The 22474-nt window shown below is 37.5% G+C and overlaps 2 protein-coding genes across 6 annotated transcripts in view; one reads left to right on the forward strand and one right to left on the reverse strand.

Annotated features, from left to right (window-relative positions):
* The window catches only part of DYNC1I1 (dynein cytoplasmic 1 intermediate chain 1), a 463207-nt gene that overhangs the window by 66554 nt on the left and 374179 nt on the right, over positions 1–22474 (reverse strand). For 3 of the 5 annotated variants that reach the window (XM_073582090.1, XM_073582089.1, XM_073582091.1), the window contains 2 exons: positions 12637–12777; positions 3174–3299 (listed from right to left, as the gene is read on the reverse strand). The exons of 1 other annotated variant lie outside the window; for it this stretch is intronic. In XM_073582090.1, the coding sequence (XP_073438191.1) occupies positions 3174–3299; positions 12637–12777 (267 nt within the window). Of the gene's footprint in view, positions 1–3173; positions 3300–8837; positions 10837–12636; positions 12778–22474 lie in introns of those variants that run through there. One more of the 5 variants, XM_073582092.1, reaches the window with a different exon arrangement.
* On the forward strand, positions 14920–21171 carry LOC141095386 (uncharacterized; the record flags this gene model as incomplete). Its single annotated transcript, XM_073581339.1, has 3 exons — positions 14920–14939; positions 15860–16476; positions 21089–21171. Coding segments are annotated over 3 exons (720 nt in total), but the record flags the coding sequence as incomplete, so codon positions are not given.

Genomic DNA, 22474 nt, shown 5'->3' on the forward strand with positions numbered 1-22474 from the left:
ACACTTAGGAGCCTTTGGAGGTGTTTTTTGTTAATTATTCTAATTTACTGAGATAATGACTTCTGGGTTTTCATTGGCTGTAAGCCATAATCATCAACATTAACAGAAATAAACACGTGAAACAGATCACTCTATGTGTAATGACTTTATAGAATATAGGAGATTCACTTTTTGCATTGAAGAACTGAAATAAATTAACATTTTGATGATCTAATTTTTTGAGAAGCACCTATAGATAGATAAAAGATAACAGATAGATAGAAAATAGATAATAGATAGAAGGATAGATAATAGACAGATGGATACTTAGTAGCATGTTCAGCAGGATAGGACCCATCAGAGAGAGGTCACCTTGCCGTGGTTGATGGGCATATATGAATTTGCTAATTTATGCGTTAAGAACCTTAATTTTTTTAAGTACATGTTATTGAATAAGAATACAGTTTAGATGTAATATTTCCATTGTTTTCATATACAGTGGGGAAAAAAAGTATTTAGTCAGTCAGCAATAGTGCAAGTTCCACCACTTAAAAAGATGAGAGGCGTCTGTAATTTACATCAAAGGTAGACCTCAACTATGGGAGACAAACTGAGAAAAAAAAATCCAGAAAATCACATTGTCTGTTTTTTTTTCATTTTATTTGCATATTATGGTGGAAAATAAGTATTTGGTCAGAAACAAGCAATCAAGATTTCTGGCTCTCACAGATCTGTAACTTCTTCTTTAAGAGTCTCCTCTTTCCTCCACTCATTACCTGTAGTAATGGCACCTGTTTAAACTTGTTATCAGTATAAAAAGACACCTGTGCACACCCTCAAACAGTCTGACTCCAAACTCCACTATGGTGAAGACCAAAGAGCTGTCAAAGGACACCAGAAACAAAATTGTAGCCCTGCACCAGGCTGGGAAGACTGAATCTGCAATGGCCAACCAGCTTGGAGTGAAGAAATCAACTGTGGGAGCAATAATTAGAAAATGGAAGACATACAAGACCACTGATAATCTTCCTCGATCTGGTGCTCCACGCAAGATCCCACCCCGTGGGGTCAGAATGATCACAAGAACGGTGAGCAAAAATCCCAGAACCACGCGGGGGGACCTAGTGAATGAACTGCAGAGAGCTGGGACCAATGTAACAAGGCCTACCATAAGTAACACACTACGCCACCATGGACTCAGATCCTGCAGTGCCAGACGTGTCCCACTGCTTAAGCCTGTATATGTCCGGGCCCGTCTGAAGTTTGCTAGAGAGCATTTGGATGATCCAGAGGAGTTTTGGGAGAATGTCCTATGGTCTGATGAAACCAAACTGGAACTGTTTGGTAGAAACACAACTTGTCGTGTTTGGAGGAAAAAGAATACTGAGTTGCATCCATCAAACACCATACCTACTGTAAAGCATGGTGGTGGAAACATCATGCTTTGGGGCTGTTTCTCTGCAAAGGGGCCAGGACGACTGATCTGGGTACATGAAAGAATGAATGGGGCCATGTATCGTGAGATTTTGAGTGCAAACCTCCTTCCATCAGCATGGGCATTGAAGATGAAAACGTGGCTGGGTCTTTCAACATGACAATGATCCAAAGCACACCGCCAGGGCAACGAAGGAGTGGCTTCGTAAGAAGCATTTCAAGGTCCTGGAGTGGCCTAGCCAGTCTCCAGATCTCAACCCTATAGAAAACCTTTGGAGGGAGTTTAAAGTCCGTGTTGCCAAGCGAAAAGCCAAAAACATCACTGCTCTAGAGATCTGCATGGAAGAATGGGCCAACATACCAACAACAGTGTGTGGCAACCTTGTGAAGACTTACAGAAAACGTTTGACCTCTGTCATTGCCAACAAAGGATATATCACAAAGTATTGAGATGAAATTTTGTTTCTGACCAAATACTTATTTTCCACCATAATATGCAAATAAAATGAAAAAAAAAACAGACAATGTGATTTTCTGGATTTTTTTTTCTCAGTTTGTCTCCCATAGTTGAGGTCTACCTATGATGTAAATTACAGACGCCTCTCATCTTTTTAAGTGGTGGAACTTGCACTATTGCTGACTGACTAAATACTTTTTTTCCCCCACTGTATCTTGTCCCTCACAGAGAGCTGCTGTATTTCCTTTTTATATATTATGCAGCCATTGCAGCCTGCACCTGTTCACACTTGGGATGTGCTGGTCAGGTTTTCCATGATAGATAATAGATAGATGGATAGAGGCAACTGGGAGTCAACATTCTTCTTAGCAAAGGTGATGGAATTTATTCAATAATGTCCAGGAAGAATATCAGAGGAACGCAGAGGTGTAAGATTAAATTTTCCAGAAATGATGTTTCAGAGGGAATCCAATCATTTACTACAGCAGATAAGTCTGGGACATTGACACTTCTTCCTTGTGACGTCCTTCAAGACTCCAGTGATGAAAGCACCAAAATTTCAGGATTACATGTTTTTGTTTGTTTGTATTTTTGTAAAAATGTTACCATCGTGCTCATTTACTTTTCTTTTTTGCCTTGGGCGGGGCATAGTGGTTACGTGACTATGTGCATCTGACACCCATGTACGACAGTTATCATACAGGGAGTCAATGACTTATGTTCGTCTCTTAGTTACTAAGATGTTGTAAAGTCACAACGTCAAGATCTGCGCCGTGACCTCATGGTGAGCAGTGACCTCCAAGGCCAGGACGCGGCTGGAGGTCCTAGCCTATAGATAAGAGGTCGGAGATGTGGCGCACAACAGCGGAGGAGGACCAGGCAGTGAGCACGGGGGCGGTCTGGCAGATGAGCCATTAGGTATCTGGGATTTTTTGGGGTCATGTTCCGAATATCATACAAATTCGTGTTACAAAGAAACCTACAGAATGTATCCAGTGTGTTTCCTGCGGAGACCCTGCACTGACACATGTCCTGTGGGAGAAAAGTGTACATAAATACGTCTCGCCATTAATTAAAGTACTTGGGGGTTGTTATAACAAGTTGAAAAAATTCTATTTTTTTTTCTAATTTTTCATTTTTTGGTAAGCTGGGTGAGAAATTTTTTGTGCCATTGGGCGTCCAGTATCCTGGGAATTGACCATCATAAAACCAGTAGCCACGGCCAGGACACAGTGTTACATAGTGCGACTTTAGTCCACATTATCAAAGAAAGAACAGTGGTCCCCATCCAATACCCTCATACCTCTCCGACATCATAGATCCAGATCCGTCCTTCGGAGTCTCCGACTGCCACCTCTCGGCCGCTCTGAGCCCAGCGGACGCGGTTGAGCGCGGACGCTCCTTCCACAGTCGTGCTTGCGGTGGGAACCTTCCATATAGAGGGATAAGGGAAACATTAAAAAAAAAACTGTGACTCCATCAGCCGAGGACCACGATCCTAACAAGTCTACTAATTTTGGGAACAGTAGTTGCACGCCCCCCGCAGACATCTCCTGGTAACACAGACGCCTCCTGCCACGAGAAAACAGGGATTTATTGTTCTCTAATCACATCCCCCACCGGGAAAGAAAAGTAAGCAATGTATATTTTCCATAGTAAAAGAGTAACGAATTTGCGGGGCTGGATTATTCTTTTTTTTTTCCACCATGTTTTCCACTAAAAGTATGCAAAGCAAACCACAACAGTCAAACGTCCGGCTGCTCGGTTCTGAACATTTACTCATTAAAGTCTGCGCTAACAGAGGACATTCCAGTACTACAACTCCCAGAAAACCTGCCTGACCAAAATCCATCATTACGGGGTGAATATCCCAGATGTAACTCCACCTAAACCATCACCGGTGGCTTCTTTTCCCCCCAAATCCAAGTTGCAGGATCATGGAAGCCAAGTTACAAGGTGTGGTTTGCTGTAGTCAGATTATTGTCAGCTGCTGATGAACAACCTGACACATTTTCCAACCAATAGATGATTTTTTTTATAGGTTTGAGCCCCCTCAGGCTAAAAGGGTTTCATCTGGTTTAGAAAACCCATTAGGGAATTCTGAGTTAATAGAGGGGGTCCCCATTCAAGACCCTTACCTACCAGAGAGTCGTCCAGCTCTGGAGGACTCGGCATATCCGTACATATCAAAGGGCAAGAAATTGATTTTCATGATAGTCGTGTAGTGCATTTTTTCTCCTGTGGAGGCGCTGCAGGGAAATAGCTTAGCTCACGCACAGATTACAACTGATTAGAAAAAAGATTTGCAGGATTCTGGTCGAGCGGTCATGTCGGTGGTCTGTGGCCGCCGGACCAAAGCCCTGGAAACCTCCTCCTGCCTGCCGGCACCTCTTCTGATTAGTAGGGGCAGCGCAATATCATGCCGCAAAAATGACGTTGCGCCGAGCTTACTCTAACAGAAGAAGCACTGAGGATCATACCGACAGGTGGAAGGAGGTTCGCAGGACTTTGGTCCGGTGGCCATGAACTCCTGACTTGGCCGATTAACCAGACTCCTGCAAAACTTTTGGTCAACTCTACAACAGATCGTTGAGGATCCTAGAAACGAGAGACCCTTCGGTGAGTTTATCCTTAAGGACCTTACTAGTGAAAATGGATTCTACAAGGTAGACAACCCCTTTAAGACTAATTTTGGATCAAATCTTCTAAATGCACTGACTGTGCATCTGGATTACTTACTGTCTTCCCAAACAACAGATGCTGGAGAAAAAGAAGATTGGGCATACTGGAATTCAACATGTCCAATCTTTTCTTGTGCTGTCATCAGTGTCTAAAGTGTCCTTGTCTATGCATACTTGGGGGTAATAAACTTGGGCATCAATTACAGTCCTGCTCACCATTATTGGAACCCCTTCATTTTTTTCCATAGACTGTACAATATCTTCAGAAATAAACTGAGATCAGGACTCCTTGCTGAAAATTTTAAAACAGTCCATTTTTTCTTTTTCAACCATTCCTGTGTACTTTTGGATATGTGTTTTGGGTCATTGCCTTGCTGGAGCAATCATGATCTTTGACTCAAACCAAGTGTTCGCACACTGGGTAGGACATATCACTGTAAAATCTCTGGAGAATCCTCCGATTTCATGATTTCTGTGATATGGTCAAGGCCTCCGATACCAGATGCAGCAAAGCAACCACACAGCATTATGTATCCTCCACCATGCTTAACTGTTGGTAGGGTGTTCTTTTCCTTAAAAGCTTTATTGAGCAGTCTGTAAACAAAATGTTTGTTTGCATTGCGAAAAAGCTCTATTTTTGTTTCATCTGTCCACAGAACATTTTCCCAGAAGGATTGTGGTTTGTCAAGGTACTCTTTGGCAAAGATCAGTTGTTCCTTTTTATGTCTTTTCTTCAGCAATGGTTTCTACATCGGCCTTTGCCCATAACGCTCTGCTTGGTTTAGTGTATTGGTTATGGTATTTGTTGAAACCATGACCCCAGACTGATCCAGGTTGGTCTTCAGGTCTATGGATGTTTGACGTGGTGTTTTTTACACCATTCGCACCAACCTTCGAAGACATCTCTAGTCAATTTTCCTTTTTCCCCCACGTCTAGGAAGGTTCTTGACAGTTTCATGCTTTGCAAACTTCTTAATAACATAGTGCACTGTTGAAAGTGGGATACCAAGGTTTTCGGAGATGGCCTTATGCCCTTTGGAAGTCTTGATATTGATAATAATAGAAGTCCTGATGTCCTCAGACAGCTCCTTTGTCTTCACCGTTGTGACAAAGGAACAGGGCCTACCGTGTGGCTTTTTAAGACACTGAAGTCATCATTCATTGGCCAATTCATGTCACATGGGCACCGACAATCAATCACTGGTGATTCTCATTTATGATTTACCACAGGCGAGATAAAATGTGTTTCCATACTAATTTAATGTAAAGGCTGCCAATACCAGTGTCACAGCAAGCTTTGGGTTTTGGGGTTTTTTCAATTTTTCCTTTCCATTGTTTTTTGTGCTCTATACAAACTGTTTCACTTGACTCATTTTTTTAGTTGCCTAAAAATTATGTGCCTTACGTGGGAGAATCAACACCTGAAACAGCACAAAAAAAAGCCCATGTCCATCCCAAAAATGGACAGGAAAACGGAGGTAAACATTGGCCATCTGCATTGGTGCCCTGAAATTATCTCACTAATCCAAAAGGCTTATGTGTACAAGGCCTAAGAATACATAAGATGCTAGGCCCAACCATAATGATTGGGGCCGACGTCAACCCAGTTATGAGACATTTTTATTTTGCGTTTATCTGTTCTACTTCTATTCCTAGAAATTTAGTTTTAGTTTATTTCTTAATTTTTGCATTTATTTATTTCTATCTTATTTATTTACTATTTATGTTTGCATCTATGTGTTACTTTTATGCTTTTTTTTTTGCCTTTATTTCTACCATTTTTTAGCTTTATTTATCTTTACCTTTCCCTAATATTTATAGGCCTCTTTTATGCATTTGAATTTATTTCTATTTTTTATTTACTATTTACCTGCATTTATTTACTATTCATCTTTACCTTTATCTGATAATTACGTTTCTTTTATGTATTTACATTTATTTCTATTTACCGTACTATTTATCTTTACCCTTATAGGTTATTTATAGGCCTCCTTTATGTACCGTATATGCATTTATTTCTATTTTTTTATTTAATATTTGTTTGCATTTATTCACTATTTATCTTTGCCTTTATCTGATACTTGTTTCTTTTATGTATTCACATTTCTATTATTTTTATTTACCATTTATCTTTGCCTTTATCTGTTATTTGTTGGCTACTTTTGTGTACCCTATATGCATTTATTTCTTTTTTTTTTAATTTATTTACTAGTTATATTTGCTATTTATAGGCCTTTTTTATGAATTTGCATTTAGTTATATTTTTTCTTACTTATTTATTTACTCTTTACGTTATTTTTAGGCCTCTTTTATGGATTTGCGTTTTAGTTTTTTAAACCTTTTTTTAAGGAAAATGCACAACTTAAGACTATCAAAAACGGGACGAATTAAAATTTCAATGAGAGACTTAAAATTATAAATACACGTTTTAATCGTCTGCTTTACACGTTGCAATAAATTTGGAATTACGTTACATATCGAGCATTAGGAATTTGGTTTAGATATATTTTTCTAATGTGGCCCAAACGGAAAAATGGTGCAAGTTGCAAAGAGATAAAAAAGAAAACAAGTGCGTTGGGTTAGGGATGGTGGCGGCGCAGATTTCTATGTAGGATGGATGCCAGCTGTTCTAATGCCCGTCCACTCAATACAGAAAAATCTCAGGGCTAAATACAGTGTATTTTTTTTTTTAGTCTGACACGTTAATATCTGGATGCTCGCGGCGTCTCTTTTTGTCACAGCTCCCTCTGCGGAGGCTATGAAAGTGAACCTCTGTTCCTTGGAACAAAAAGCACTCAGCATGGCGAGCCATCAATTCTGCAGACTGGTGAACCGGGAGCACACTGCAATTCTCTATGTGAGTTAAACTACTGTACTGACACAGTCCTTTAGCAATTGTATGGGGTAGCAATTGGGAGAGATGAGACTACTATTTGATTTAATACAAATACTATTGTACTGGGCCACATTCGACTGGTTGCAGAATCCCTCTATTTCCCCATGCAGGGCTCTGCTAACATATGATTAAATGACGGATGTGATTTAAGCTCCGGAGATAAAGTACATTCATGTAAATGCCATAGACTAAGCTATTGGCTGCTCCTCCATGGACAAACAAACGCCAATCCTTAACCCCAATGACGCCACACCAAGAAAAACCCTAAAAAAAAACAACAACTTTTGATTCAAAAAATTTTGAAAAATTTGAAAATGTAACAAATGACTTTGCGGAATTCTATATGCTAATTATGGAATTCAATTTGCATTTTAATGAATGGCTCAAGTCACATGGTTCTTTTTTTTATCCTTCCCCCTTTGCAGAAAATATATCATTTCAATTGGCAATGCGTGCCGTTCCCCTACCGACGAGCACTGGTTGACGTGAAATATCGAGGGGGGGGGGAACGGTAATTACTATTACTTAAAAAATATGGACTGGCAGAATAAGTTAAAAAAGAACATATGTTTTTGTGGCTGCCGGAGAGCAGAATGATGAATATTTTTAATATGAGAAGGAGTTATTCTTCCCTTTCTCTCCCCCACCCCCTTCCAACTTCTAGAAAATTACTACTCTTGTCTCTAAAAATATATATATATTTTTTTTATTTTAAGCTTATTTTTATTTGTACCATGATGGTTAAAAAATTTTTTTCTTAAAATAGATTTTTTTTTATTATTTATTTGAATTATTAATAAATTAATAGATAGAAAAAAAATAATCAAAATATATATTTTCTATTATTTAATTTTATTTATTAATAAATTAATGGACAGAATAAAAAAATAATCAAAATACCGTAGATTTTTTAAATTATTATTTAATTTTGTTTATTAATAAAATTAATGGACAGAAGAAAAAAAATAATCAACATTCCAGTTTACCCGATTGCGCTGATTATTAATATAACATGTATTTAATAATATTAAGTCCCTCATTAAAAAAAAAAGTAATTTGTTCTGTATTTGGGGTCTTAATTAAATTATGCAGTGGATTTTTTTTCTTGTTTATTTTTTTTTTCATATCGTTAATTTAGACGTAAGAAAATAAATACAATTTTTAGAACGCTGGATTTAGGGCGCAATTTAATACGACCTCCGCTTTTTTTTTTTTTTTATCTTGATAACTTAAAAGTTCTTTTTTTTTTTTTTTTATTAATACCTAAAGGATATAGTCAACAATTTCTCCAAAGTTTTTTTTTTTTTATTTTTTTTTATTTCTGTACCAGTCAGCCTTCTATATATCCTCCAGCAGTAGGCTTCCTAATTAAAAAGGCTGCTGCACTTCCTGCTTGAAAAAAAAACACTTCAAAAGCTTCTGTGATGCCGTCTCTCATTTGAGAGTCATTTACATGGATTCGAGACAGTACTGGAGTAAAACCACAAAATTGCCAATACCATCCAATGACAGAAAATTGAAAAAAAAAAAAAAAAAAATTGGCAGAAAATGAAGTTATGTTATATTTCCGATTATTAAAAAAAAAAAAATCTGATTTTAAATTTTCAACTAAAAATGAGTATGGAAATTAAACCCCCCCCAAAAAAAAGTTTTTTTAATAGAAATGCAAGTTTTAATTTTTTAAAAATATTATTTATCATTTTATTAAGTCATTGCATAAAAAGATTACTTAAAAAGTTACAAAAATGTTACCTGGCATTCTAGGCCCCCAAATTAAGTGAAGAGTGACTGTCACGCTGCCTGATTTTTTTTTTCATTTTTTTTATTGTATTTTACAACAGCTCAAAATCAGCGTTCCTCCACCAATAATTAGATGCTCAATTCCCCGAGCCGCTCCTTCTTACAGGTGAGAAATGAGGGAATTATAATATCATTATCAATCAGCCCTCAAAACACTTCATTCATCATTAAATTACATATGTGATTAAACTTTTATACATTTTAACCGATATAATAAAAGCAATCGTTTCAAATAATGTAAAAAAAAAAAAAAGACAGAACATATTAACATATGAATTAACCTTTTCGCTTCCAGTGGAAATTTAATTAATTTGAATATAAAGGCCTTTTTTTTACATGGTCGTATAACATGATATATGTATATACTTATATTTTATTCGTTTGATCGTCTTCGGCGATATCATTGGCGTGACTAATGCAAAATGGAACGACCCCAGCAAATTGAGGGTTAGAGAAGAAGAGAAAAAAAATAACAAAAATGTGAAATTAAAAAAAAAAGTGTGCCTTTGTATAATATTTATACTTTATATGAAATTTCAAAAAATAAACAATTGTTTTTTTTTATTTATCCGTATTTAGGCCCATCAGAAAAGAGGAAAAATCGTCAGATCTAATTGCTAATTAAATTTGTACAACTATTTAGTCAAATTCCTAGAATCCGACGTCTGAACGACTGGAAATTCTGATAATCCAGAACTCGTTTTTTTTTAGTTATTGAGAATGGAGTGATATCCAATCAGAAGACTCCTACATTATATATCACTTTTATACTACTTCTACAGGTCCGACCAATAATCCCAGAACGCTTGATAATCTGCCAAGGTTCTTATTTCTTGTAATGAAGAATTTTAATTTTTTACATTTAATTTTTTTTTTTTTCCTTAAATTTTCAGAACATGATTTAAAAATTAAAGATATCACGAGTAAAAGGTGACAAAACATAGGGAAAGTTTTCGGATACGGTAGTGCAAAGATAATAATAATAATAATAATAATTATTATTATTATCAAATATGGTTAAATGCCAGAATTAATCAAATCCAGGAAAAACGGACCCGAGTGTCACCATCATTCACATAATTAAGGCATCGATCAAAAAATGACATTGTCGTACTCATAAGAAAGCCCTATAAAAGGCAAAATGATGTAATAATATGAATATTGATAAAAAATAATATATGATTTGCAGAATAATAAGGGTGCAGAACAGCAGGGGAATAAATAGAATGTGTATGTACAGGAGATAATAACCTGAAAACTCAAAAGAGCAATAATCAGAATGTATCAAATGACAAGATAAAAAAATAAATAATAATATTAATGATAATAATAAGAGCTATCGTATAAACGAGAGTGATAACACATTGCCGCCGAACCCGCTTACAAATAAGTCACACCATTAAAATGGAAGTATTACCTGCGATACGACCACACATAAAACGCAAACAGACATATAATATTCTGATATTCAGGAATTTATATTTGCATATCAGATGATGAAACAATAATAATTATTAATAATAATCAAATAATATAATGTATGAAGTACGGCAGAACAATTAGTTTTTGTGAAATTGCGCTTTCGGAACCTGAAATAAAAAATATAAATAAAAAGGTAAAGAAAAGTATAAAATAAAACAAATGAAATCTCTAAAGTATAAAATAAATACATAAGCCTAAAATATAATATTAGACTATTTATATACATATAGATAGATAAAGCAAAAATGTAAAAAAAATATATAATGATATTAATAAAGTTAAATATGTCTAAAATAAAATATATCTATTAGAATAAACTGGAAATTTATGATAAAACACAAAAATGTCTAAATTATACATATAAAAAAATAAAAAATATTAATAAAATTAAGTAGGTGTAGAATAAAATACAAAAATGTATATGATAGAAAATGTATGAGATAAAACAAAGTGTAAAATAATAATACAACAAGCTGTGAAGAGCACAATTGAGTGGGTGTGTGTGGTGTGTGTACAGTGTGTGGTGTGTGTACGGTGTGTGGTGTGTGTGTACAGTGTGTGGTGTGTGTATACAGTGTGTGGTGTGTGTGTACGTACGGTGTGTGTGAACAGTGTCTGGTGTGTGGTGTGGTGTGTGTGTGTGTACGGTGTGTGTGGTGTGTGTGTGTGCGGTGTGTGTGTACAGTGTGTGGTGTGTGTACGGTGTGTGGTGTGTGTGTGTGTACAGTGTGTGGTGTGTGTGTGTATGGTGTGTGTGTACAGTGTGTGGTGTGTGTACGGTGTGTGGTGTGTGTGTACAGTGTGTGGTGTGTGTAGTGTGTGTACAGTGTGTGGTGTGGTGTGTGTGTACAGTGTGTGGTGTGTGTACAGTGTGGTGTGTGTACAGTGTGTGGTGTGGTGTGTGTGTACAGTGTGTGGTGTGTGTACAGTGTGGTGTGTGTACAGTGTGTGGTGTGGTGTGTGTGTACAGTGTGTGGTGTGGTGTGTGTACAGTGTGTGGTGTGTGTGTGTGTACAGTGTGTGTGTACAGTGTGTGGTGTGTGGTGTGTGTGTACAGTGTGTGGTTTGTGTACAGTGTGGTGTGTGTACAGTGTGTGGTGTGTGTACAGTGTGTGGTGTGTGTGTGTACAGTGTGTGTACAGTGTGTGGTGTGTGTATGGTGTGTGTGGTGTGTGTGTACGGTGTGTGTGTACAGTGTGTGGTGTGTGTACGGTGTGTGGTGTGTGTGTGGTGTGTGTGGTGTGTGTGGTGTGTGTGTACGGTGTGTGTGTACAGTGTGTGGTGTGTGTACGGTGTGTGTGTACGGTGTGTGTGGTGTGTGTGGTGTGTGTGTACAGTGTGTGGTGTGTGTACGGTGTGTGGTGTGTGTACGGTGTGTGGTGTGTACAGTGTGTGTGGTGTGTGTACGGTGTGTGTGTACAGTGTGTGGTGCGTGTACGGTGTGTGTGGTGTGTGTACGGTGTGTGTGTACAGTGTGTGGTGCGTGTACGGTGTGTGGTGTGTGTACAGTGTGTGTGGTGTGTGTGTGTACGGTGTGTGTGTACAGTGTGTGGTGTGTGTACGGTGTGTGGTGTGTGTACAGTGTGCGGTGTGTGTGTACGGTGTGTGTGTACAGTGTACGGTGTGTGTGTACAGTGTACGGTGTGTGTGGTGTGTGTACAGTGTGTGTGGTGTGTGTGTGTACGGTGTGTGTGTACAGTGTGTGGTGTGTGTACGGTGTGTGGTGTGTGTGTACAGTGTGCGGTGTGTGTGTACGGTGTGTGTGTACAGTGTGCGGTGTGTGTGTACGGTGTGTGTGTACAGTGTACAGTGTGTGTGTGTGTACAGTGTACGGTGTGTGTGGTGTACAGCCCACTGCAGTCAGCTGACTGTCGCACAGGGGTTAATAAAGCCGCAGCTCCTCTCACCTCGGTGTCGCTGTTCAGGTTCCACAGGTCCAGGCGGCCCATCCCGTCCACACAGGCGAAGACCGCGGGGTGCAGCGGAGACCACATGACGTCGTACACATAGTCTGCGTTATCTTCAAAGGAGTACAGCGGCTTGTTGTGCTGGAAGCGGAGAGCGCAGGGTGAGAGGAGGCGCAGGGTGAGGCGCAGGGTGAGAGGAGGCGCAGGGTGAGGCGCAGGGTGAGAGGAGGCGCAGGGTGAGAGGAGGCGCAGGGTGAGAGGAGGCGCAGGGTGAGGCGCAGGGTGAGGCGCAGGGTGAGGCGAGGCGCAGGGTGAGGCGCAGGGTGAGGCGCTGTCCCCGGCGCTGCTCTCTGCGCCATCCTTACAAACTTTACACATTTCTATAATAAAAGTGGCCAGACATGAACGTGCTTTACTGGGGGAGGAGAGGGGCTGCTGGGGACCCCCTGTGTGATGGGCAGGTGGAGAAGGTGCCCATGACAGGGCGCACTGCGGCTCTGCGGGAGGGAGTCGTGATAAGGCCGCCGCTCACACCAGACGCCACAGTGCGGCTGATGCCGCGGGACTCTGGCGACATCTAGTGGCAAGGACGGAGGAACTGCAGCAGGAGTGACGTCTCCGGGAGTGATCTACTGACCACAGAAGTCATCAGATATTGCCCCATATACCACCCCCTACACTATACATATTACCCCATATATCACCCCATATATTCCTCTAAATATTACACCAATATTCTTCTATACATTACCCCATATATTGATCTATGTGTTACTCCATACATTACTCTATATATTACCAATATATTCCACTACACATTACCCCATATAATACTCATTATCCCAAATATTCCTCTATACATTAGTCTATATAATACCTTGTATATTACTCCATATATTACTACATATATGGCAATGTATAGAAGAATATATGGTGTAATATATGGGGTATATATTACCTCATAAATTATCCTATACATTACCCCATACATTACCCCATATATTACTATATATATTACCCCATACATTACCCCACACATTATCCCTTGCCATTCTCCATACATTACACCATATTACCACATATATTACCCCATATATTATTCCATACATTACTCTATTACCAAATATATTACTCCATATATTGTCTCATATATTGCTAACACATTACTACATTACCCAATATATTACTCCATACATTACCCCATACATTTCCACATATTATCCCATATATTGCCACATATATTACCCCATACATTACTCCATACATTACTTCATGCATTATTCCACACATTACCCCATACATTACCCCATATATTACCCCATATATTACTATATACATTACCCCATACATTACTATATACATTACCCCATACATTACCCCATACATTACTCCATACATTACTTCATGCATTATTCCACACATTACCCCATACATCACCCCATATATTACTATATACATTACCCCATACATTACTATATACATTACCCCATACATTACCCCATATATTACCCCATATATTACTATATACATTACCCCATATATTACCCCATATATTACTATATACATTACCCCATACATTACTATATACATTACCCCATACATTACCCCATATATTACTATATACATTACCCCATACATTACTCCATACATTACTTCATGCATTATTCCACACATTACCCCATACATCACCCCATATATTACTATATACATTACCCCATACATTACTATATACATTACCCCATACATTACCCCATATATTACCCCATATATTACTATATACATTACCCCATATATTACCCCATATATTACTATATACATTACCCCATACATTACTATATACATTACCCCATATATTACCCCATATATTACTATATACATTACCCCATACATTACTATATACATTACCCCATACATTACCCCATACATTACTATATACATTACCCCATACATTACTCCATACATTACTTCATGCATTATTCCACACATTACCCCATACATTACCCCATATATTACCCCATATATTACTATATACATTACCCCATACATTACTATATACATTACCCCATACATTACCCCATACATTACCCCATACATTACTCCATACATTACTTCATGCATTATTCCACACATTACCCCATACATTACCCCATACATTACTATATACATTACCCCATACATTACTATATACATTACCCCATACATTACCCCATACATTACCCCATATATTACTATATACATTACCCCATACATTACCCCATATATTACTATATACATTACCCATACATTACCCCATATATTACTATATACATTACCCCATACATTACCCCATATATTACCCCAAATATTACTATATACATTACCCCATACATTACCCAAAATATTACCCCATACATTACCCCATACATTACCCCATATATTACTATATACATTACCCCATATATTACCCCATATATTACTATATACATTACCACATACATTACCCCATATATTACCCCATATATTACTATATACATTACCCCATACATTACCCCATACATTACCCCATACATTACTATATACATTACCCCATACATTACCCCATATATTACTATATACATTACCCATACATTACCCCATATATTACTATATACATTACCCCATACATTACCCCATATATTACCCCAAATATTACTATATACATTACCCCATACATTACCCAATATATTACCCCATACATTACCCCATACATTACCCCATATATTACTATATACATTACCCCATATATTACCCCATATATTACTATATACATTACCCCATACATTACCTCATATATTACCCCATATATTACTATATACATTACCCCATACATTACCCCATACATTATCCCATATATTACTATATACATTACCCCATACATTACTATATACATTACCCCATATATTACTATATACATTACCCCATACATTACCCCATACATTACTATATACATTACCCCATACATTACCCCATATATTACTATATACATTACCCCATACATTACCCCATACATTACCCCATACATTACTATATACATTACCCCATACATTACTATATACATTACCCCATACATTACCCCATATATTACTATATACATTACCCCATACATTACCCCATACATTACCCCATATATTACTATATACATTACCCCATACATTACCCCATACATTACCCCATATATTACTATATACATTACCCCATACATTACCCGATATATTACTATATACATTACCCTATACATTACCCCATACATTACCCCATACATTACTATATACATTACCCCATACATTACCCCATATATTACCCCATATATTACTATATACATTACCCCATACATTACCCCATATATTACTATATACATTACCCCATACATTACCCGATATATTACTATATACATTACCCTATACATTACCCCATACATTACCCCATATATTACTATATACATTACCCCATACATTACCCCATATATTACCCCATATATTACTATATACATTACCCCATACATTACTATATACATTACCCCATACATTACCCCATACATTACCCCATACATTACTCCATACATTACTTCATGCATTATTCCACACATTACCCCATACATCACCCCATATATTACTATATACATTACCCCATACATTACTATATACATTACCCCATACATTACCCCATATATTACCCCATATATTACTATATACATTACCCCATATATTACCCCATATATTACTATATACATTACCCCATACATTACTATATACATTACCCCATACATTACCCCATATATTACTATATACATTACCCCATACATTACTCCATACATTACTTCATGCATTATTCCACACATTACCCCATACATCACCCCATATATTACTATATACATTACCCCATACATTACTATATACATTACCCCATACATTACCCCATATATTACCCCATATATTACTATATACATTACCCCATATATTACCCCATATATTACTATATACATTACCCCATACATTACTATATACATTACCCCATATATTACCCCATATATTACTATATACATTACCCCATACATTACTATATACATTACCCCATACATTACCCCATACATTACTATATACATTACCCCATACATTACTCCATACATTACTTCATGCATTATTCCACACATTACCCCATACATTACCCCATATATTACCCCATATATTACTATATACATTACCCCATACATTACTATATACATTACCCCATACATTACCCCATACATTACCCCATACATTACTCCATACATTACTTCATGCATTATTCCACACATTACCCCATACATTACCCCATACATTACTATATACATTACCCCATACATTACTATATACATTACCCCATACATTACCCCATACATTACCCCATATATTACTATATACATTACCCCATACATTACCCCATATATTACTATATACATTACCCATACATTACCCCATATATTACTATATACATTACCCCATACATTACCCCATATATTACCCCAAATATTACTATATACATTACCCCATACATTACCCAAAATATTACCCCATACATTACCCCATACATTACCCCATATATTACTATATACATTACCCCATATATTACCCCATATATTACTATATACATTACCACATACATTACCCCATATATTACCCCATATATTACTATATACATTACCCCATACATTACCCCATACATTACCCCATACATTACTATATACATTACCCCATACATTACCCCATATATTACTATATACATTACCCATACATTACCCCATATATTACTATATACATTACCCCATACATTACCCCATATATTACCCCAAATATTACTATATACATTACCCCATACATTACCCAATATATTACCCCATACATTACCCCATACATTACCCCATATATTACTATATACATTACCCCATATATTACCCCATATATTACTATATACATTACCCCATACATTACCTCATATATTACCCCATATATTACTATATACATTACCCCATACATTACCCCATACATTATCCCATATATTACTATATACATTACCCCATACATTACTATATACATTACCCCATATATTACTATATACATTACCCCATACATTACCCCATACATTACTATATACATTACCCCATACATTACCCCATATATTACTATATACATTACCCCATACATTACCCCATACATTACCCCATACATTACTATATACATTACCCCATACATTACTATATACATTACCCCATACATTACCCCATATATTACTATATACATTACCCCATACATTACCCCATACATTACCCCATATATTACTATATACATTACCCCATACATTACCCCATACATTACCCCATATATTACTATATACATTACCCCATACATTACCCGATATATTACTATATACATTACCCTATACATTACCCCATACATTACCCCATACATTACTATATACATTACCCCATACATTACCCCATATATTACCCCATATATTACTATATACATTACCCCATACATTACCCCATATATTACTATATACATTACCCCATACATTACCCGATATATTACTATATACATTACCCTATACATTACCCCATACATTACCCCATATATTACTATATACATTACCCCATACATTACCCCATATATTACCCCATATATTACTATATACATTACCCCATACATTACCCCATACATTACCCCATACATTATCCCATATATTACTATATACATTACCCCATACATTACTATATACATTACCCCATACATTACCCCATATATTACTATATACATTACCCCATACATTACCCCATACATTACTATATACATTACCCCATACATTACCCCATATATTACTATATACATTACCCCATACATTACCCCATACATTACCCCATACATTACCCCATATATTACTATATACATTACCCCATACATTACCCGATATATTACTATATACATTACCCTATACATTACCCCATACATTACCCCATACATTACTATATACATTACCCCATATATTACTATATACATTACCCTATACATTACCCCATACATTACCCCATACATTACTATATACATTACCCCATACATTACTATATAAATTACACCATATATTACTATATACATTACCCCATACATTACTATATACATTACCCCATACATTACCCCATATATTACTATATACATTACCCCATACATTACCCCATATATTGGTACATATATTACTATATACATTACCCCATACATTCTCCCATATAAGACCCAATCTAGTAATTATCGCCCGGTAAGTGCGATTTGCTTTGGAGCAGAATATGCCTTTAGGATAGTGATGTTGTCTAAGAGGATAAAATTAGGGATCAGTGGATGATGTTGTACACCAGATGGTCACAGGGACCCCCATTACAGCCCCTTTAAACGTAAACCTCTAACCATGGACACGTGTACGGGACGCTAATGGAAGAAACAGCAGGAGTATACATGATGTTTTGGACGTTGCTGGTACTTGTGGTGCCTTACAGCCCCTGGCGGCATAGAAATATCATTGTTTTGGTTGAGATGAATGAATGAGATTTTATCCATGATGCTTCAGATGGCAGCTAACATCTATCTATGGAAAATGGCTTAAAAGATGCACAGATGTAGCAGAGCTGAACTTGTCATTCAACTCTTAGGCTGTGTTCACACGTTGCGTTTTTTTTTCGCGATTTTTTTCATGGTTTTACCAAATAAACCACGTCAAAAACTATTAAAAGAAGCATGCCATTCATTTTAATGAATTCCGCACTTTCTGCGCATATTGATGCGTTTTTTTTCCGTGAAAAAAACGCATCACGAAAAAAAAATGCAGCATGCTCATTAATTTCGCGGAAAATTCCGCATTTCTAGCTATTTTCTATGTGACTGGGGACGCGCGGAAAAAACGCATAAAGAACGCGCGTTTTCAGGGAAGGAGTCCAGTTTTCATGCAGAAATTTTCTGCATACGTGTGCACATAGCCTTATAGTTGTGATACAAGTTCTGAGTTTGGAATCACTTATGAAATCTACTTCATTGACTTGAAGTCCTATGTAAAACCACAGAAAACAGTTCTCATTATGAATTGTCCCAAGTAACAAACTCGGCTCTGCTACATCTGTGTGTACAAAAACATATAAACCTATAAATAATTGTTAGAAATTAACACCTGGACCCCAATATTAAATTAAAATACTTAAAAAAAAAAAGAAAGAATACTGGATCTGACAACAGCAGCTTGTTGATTGTTTTCAGCCTCTCTTTTTCTAAACTATATAATACTCCCCAGAACATTTACAAGCATATAATTCTATACATAGTTCATACGAATTATTATCTAGAACCCTAAATGAAATCAAAGGGCTAAATTAAAATCCAGAGTAAGAGAACTGGATCTGTCAACAGGAGTATGTTGATTGTTTCCAGTGTTTGTTTTTTCAAAAGTGCAGAATGTAGTAGAAAAACATATAAACCTATAAATAATTGTTATAAATTAACACCTGGATCCCAATATTATATTAAAATACCCCCCAAAAAAACAGAAAGAATACCGGATCTGACAACAGCAGCTTGTTGATTGTTCCTCCAAAAAAACAATATACAACTAAGCAGAAAATGTTTAAGCATAGAAACCTATACATATTTGATACAAATTAACCCCTGGACTCCAATATGATCTGAAAGTACTAAAAAAAAAACTTTAGTAATACTGGATCTGTCAACAGCAACTTGTTGATTGTTTCCAATCTGTTTTTGTTTTTAATTCAAAATGATATAATACAAAGCAGAAAATTCAGTGAAAACAACAATAAGATGTAGCAGATATGCGATATTTTACCTGTCCTGACTAAAGTGCCAATGTAAATTAAAAGGTCGACCGCGACTTTCAAGCCCGATAATGATTTCTTCGCTTTTTCCACACATTTCCTTCCATCCTAAAGTGCTATTAATGCTTGCGCGTGATTCCGCTCACCTCCAGCTTTCATAAGCAATTCATTTTATTTTAATTATACCTCCCATTAATTTTCTTACCACCTTCCCATTACACATATAAACAAACCGTACAATTAATGGATTATTTACAGCGTGTGAATTAGGATGCTATAAAATTAATGTATTATGTACAGAACCGTGACCCTGTAACATGATCTATAGGAACACTTACGAGGCAGGTATATAAAACTGCCTGGCAAGTAGAAGAAAAAAAAAAAACTATTACGAAAAAACACTCAAAAATGTACAAAATAAGAGGAAAACGATGACTATATTTACAATAATTAAAATGAGATATAATACTCCAGTAAGATAGGTCAGTGGAGAGAAACAGCTCCGTCTTAATATCTGTGGTTGGAGATGTAATGTTCGGGGGTTCACATAATTAAAGTATGTTTCTTATTTTTCCATTACATCTTCTTTAGCAATTTTTGGCCTAAAGGGATTGTCCAGTCATGGCGTATTACAGACCTCTCCATGGGATAAGTCATCGGAGTCAGATCGGTGAGGAGCCGACACCCGGCACACCCATTGTTCAGCTCCGGCGGACCACTCAACACTAACATTTTGTAAATGATATACAAAGTGCAGCTCCAGCCAATGTGTAGCAGTCGCTGCTGTGTACTGCAGAACAGCTCCTGTCGGTTTCCTATTTTTTTTTTTAAATAAAAGCTGTTCTGCAGCAGCTGCAACTCATTGGATGGAGAGGTCAGTGGGTTGACATCCGCAGTAAATATCAGCTGATTGGTGGTTTGCCAGATATCTGTGCCTTACCGTCATCAATACTGTATGTTATGTCCAAAGAACCAAAAAGAAGACCACCCAAAAATATTCCAACTACGGACCTTTACTGTATATCAAATTAATATCTTCCTTCTGAGGTGAGGCTGCACTACTGAGGCATTTTCATGATGGAGACATTCACATTCAAAAACATACAGAAGCATAAAAAAGTGGCGTTTTGTAAGCAGGGGAGTACCATCCATAGCGACAGCCCATGTGGGGCTAGTGAGGGCCATTATACTGAGTGGGAGACTGGTAGGGGCCATTATACTATGTGAGGGGCTATGAGGGACTGTGAAGGCCCCTATACTGAGTGGTGTGCTGTGGGGATCCTTATTTTATGTGAGGCCCATCACACTGAGTGGGGAGTTGTGGGGGCCATTATATTGTGTGAGAGGCAGTGGGGGCTATGGAGGCTCCCATATTAAGTGAAGGGCTTCTATACTGAGTGGGGGGTCTGTAAGGTCCCATACTAAGGCTATGTACACACGCTGCGGATTGGTCTGCGGATTTGTATCTATGGAACCGCAGGTAAATGACCTGCGGTTTATCACCTCTACAATGGAGGAGATGGTAAACCGCAGCAGAATGCGCAGAAAAGAAGTGACATGCAGTGGCGGATTATAATGAGGTCAATCTGGGCGGTAGCCCAGGGCCCAGTGGTGTGGGGGAGCCCAGGAGCCCAGAGAAAATTGCCCCATTATAATCCGCCACCATAGCGCCACGCCCCCCCATGTACTGACCCTTTCCTCCCCCTCTCAGACCCACCGGCCACCGCAGCGCCAGCCCCTCACTGATAAATCCCTGCTCTGTGCGCACAGGGCCTGTGATGAGGTCACAGGAGGGGGGGAGTCAGGGGTTACATGATCAGGGGTTTCAGTTGGAGGCCCCTGATCATGTGACCCCTGACTCCTCCCCTCCTATGACCTCATCACAGATCCTGTGCACACAGCCATCAATGTATTGTATGCGGGACTCTGCTGTACTCATTGTCATGGTGCTGGATGAGGGAAGTATGTGTGGGGTCA

This window comes from Dendrobates tinctorius, unplaced genomic scaffold, assembly GCF_039654945.1.
Source record: "Dendrobates tinctorius isolate UK_male_01 unplaced genomic scaffold, ASM3965494v1 ptg000070l, whole genome shotgun sequence".
In the NCBI taxonomy this organism is placed as follows: Eukaryota; Metazoa; Chordata; class Amphibia; order Anura; family Dendrobatidae; genus Dendrobates; species Dendrobates tinctorius.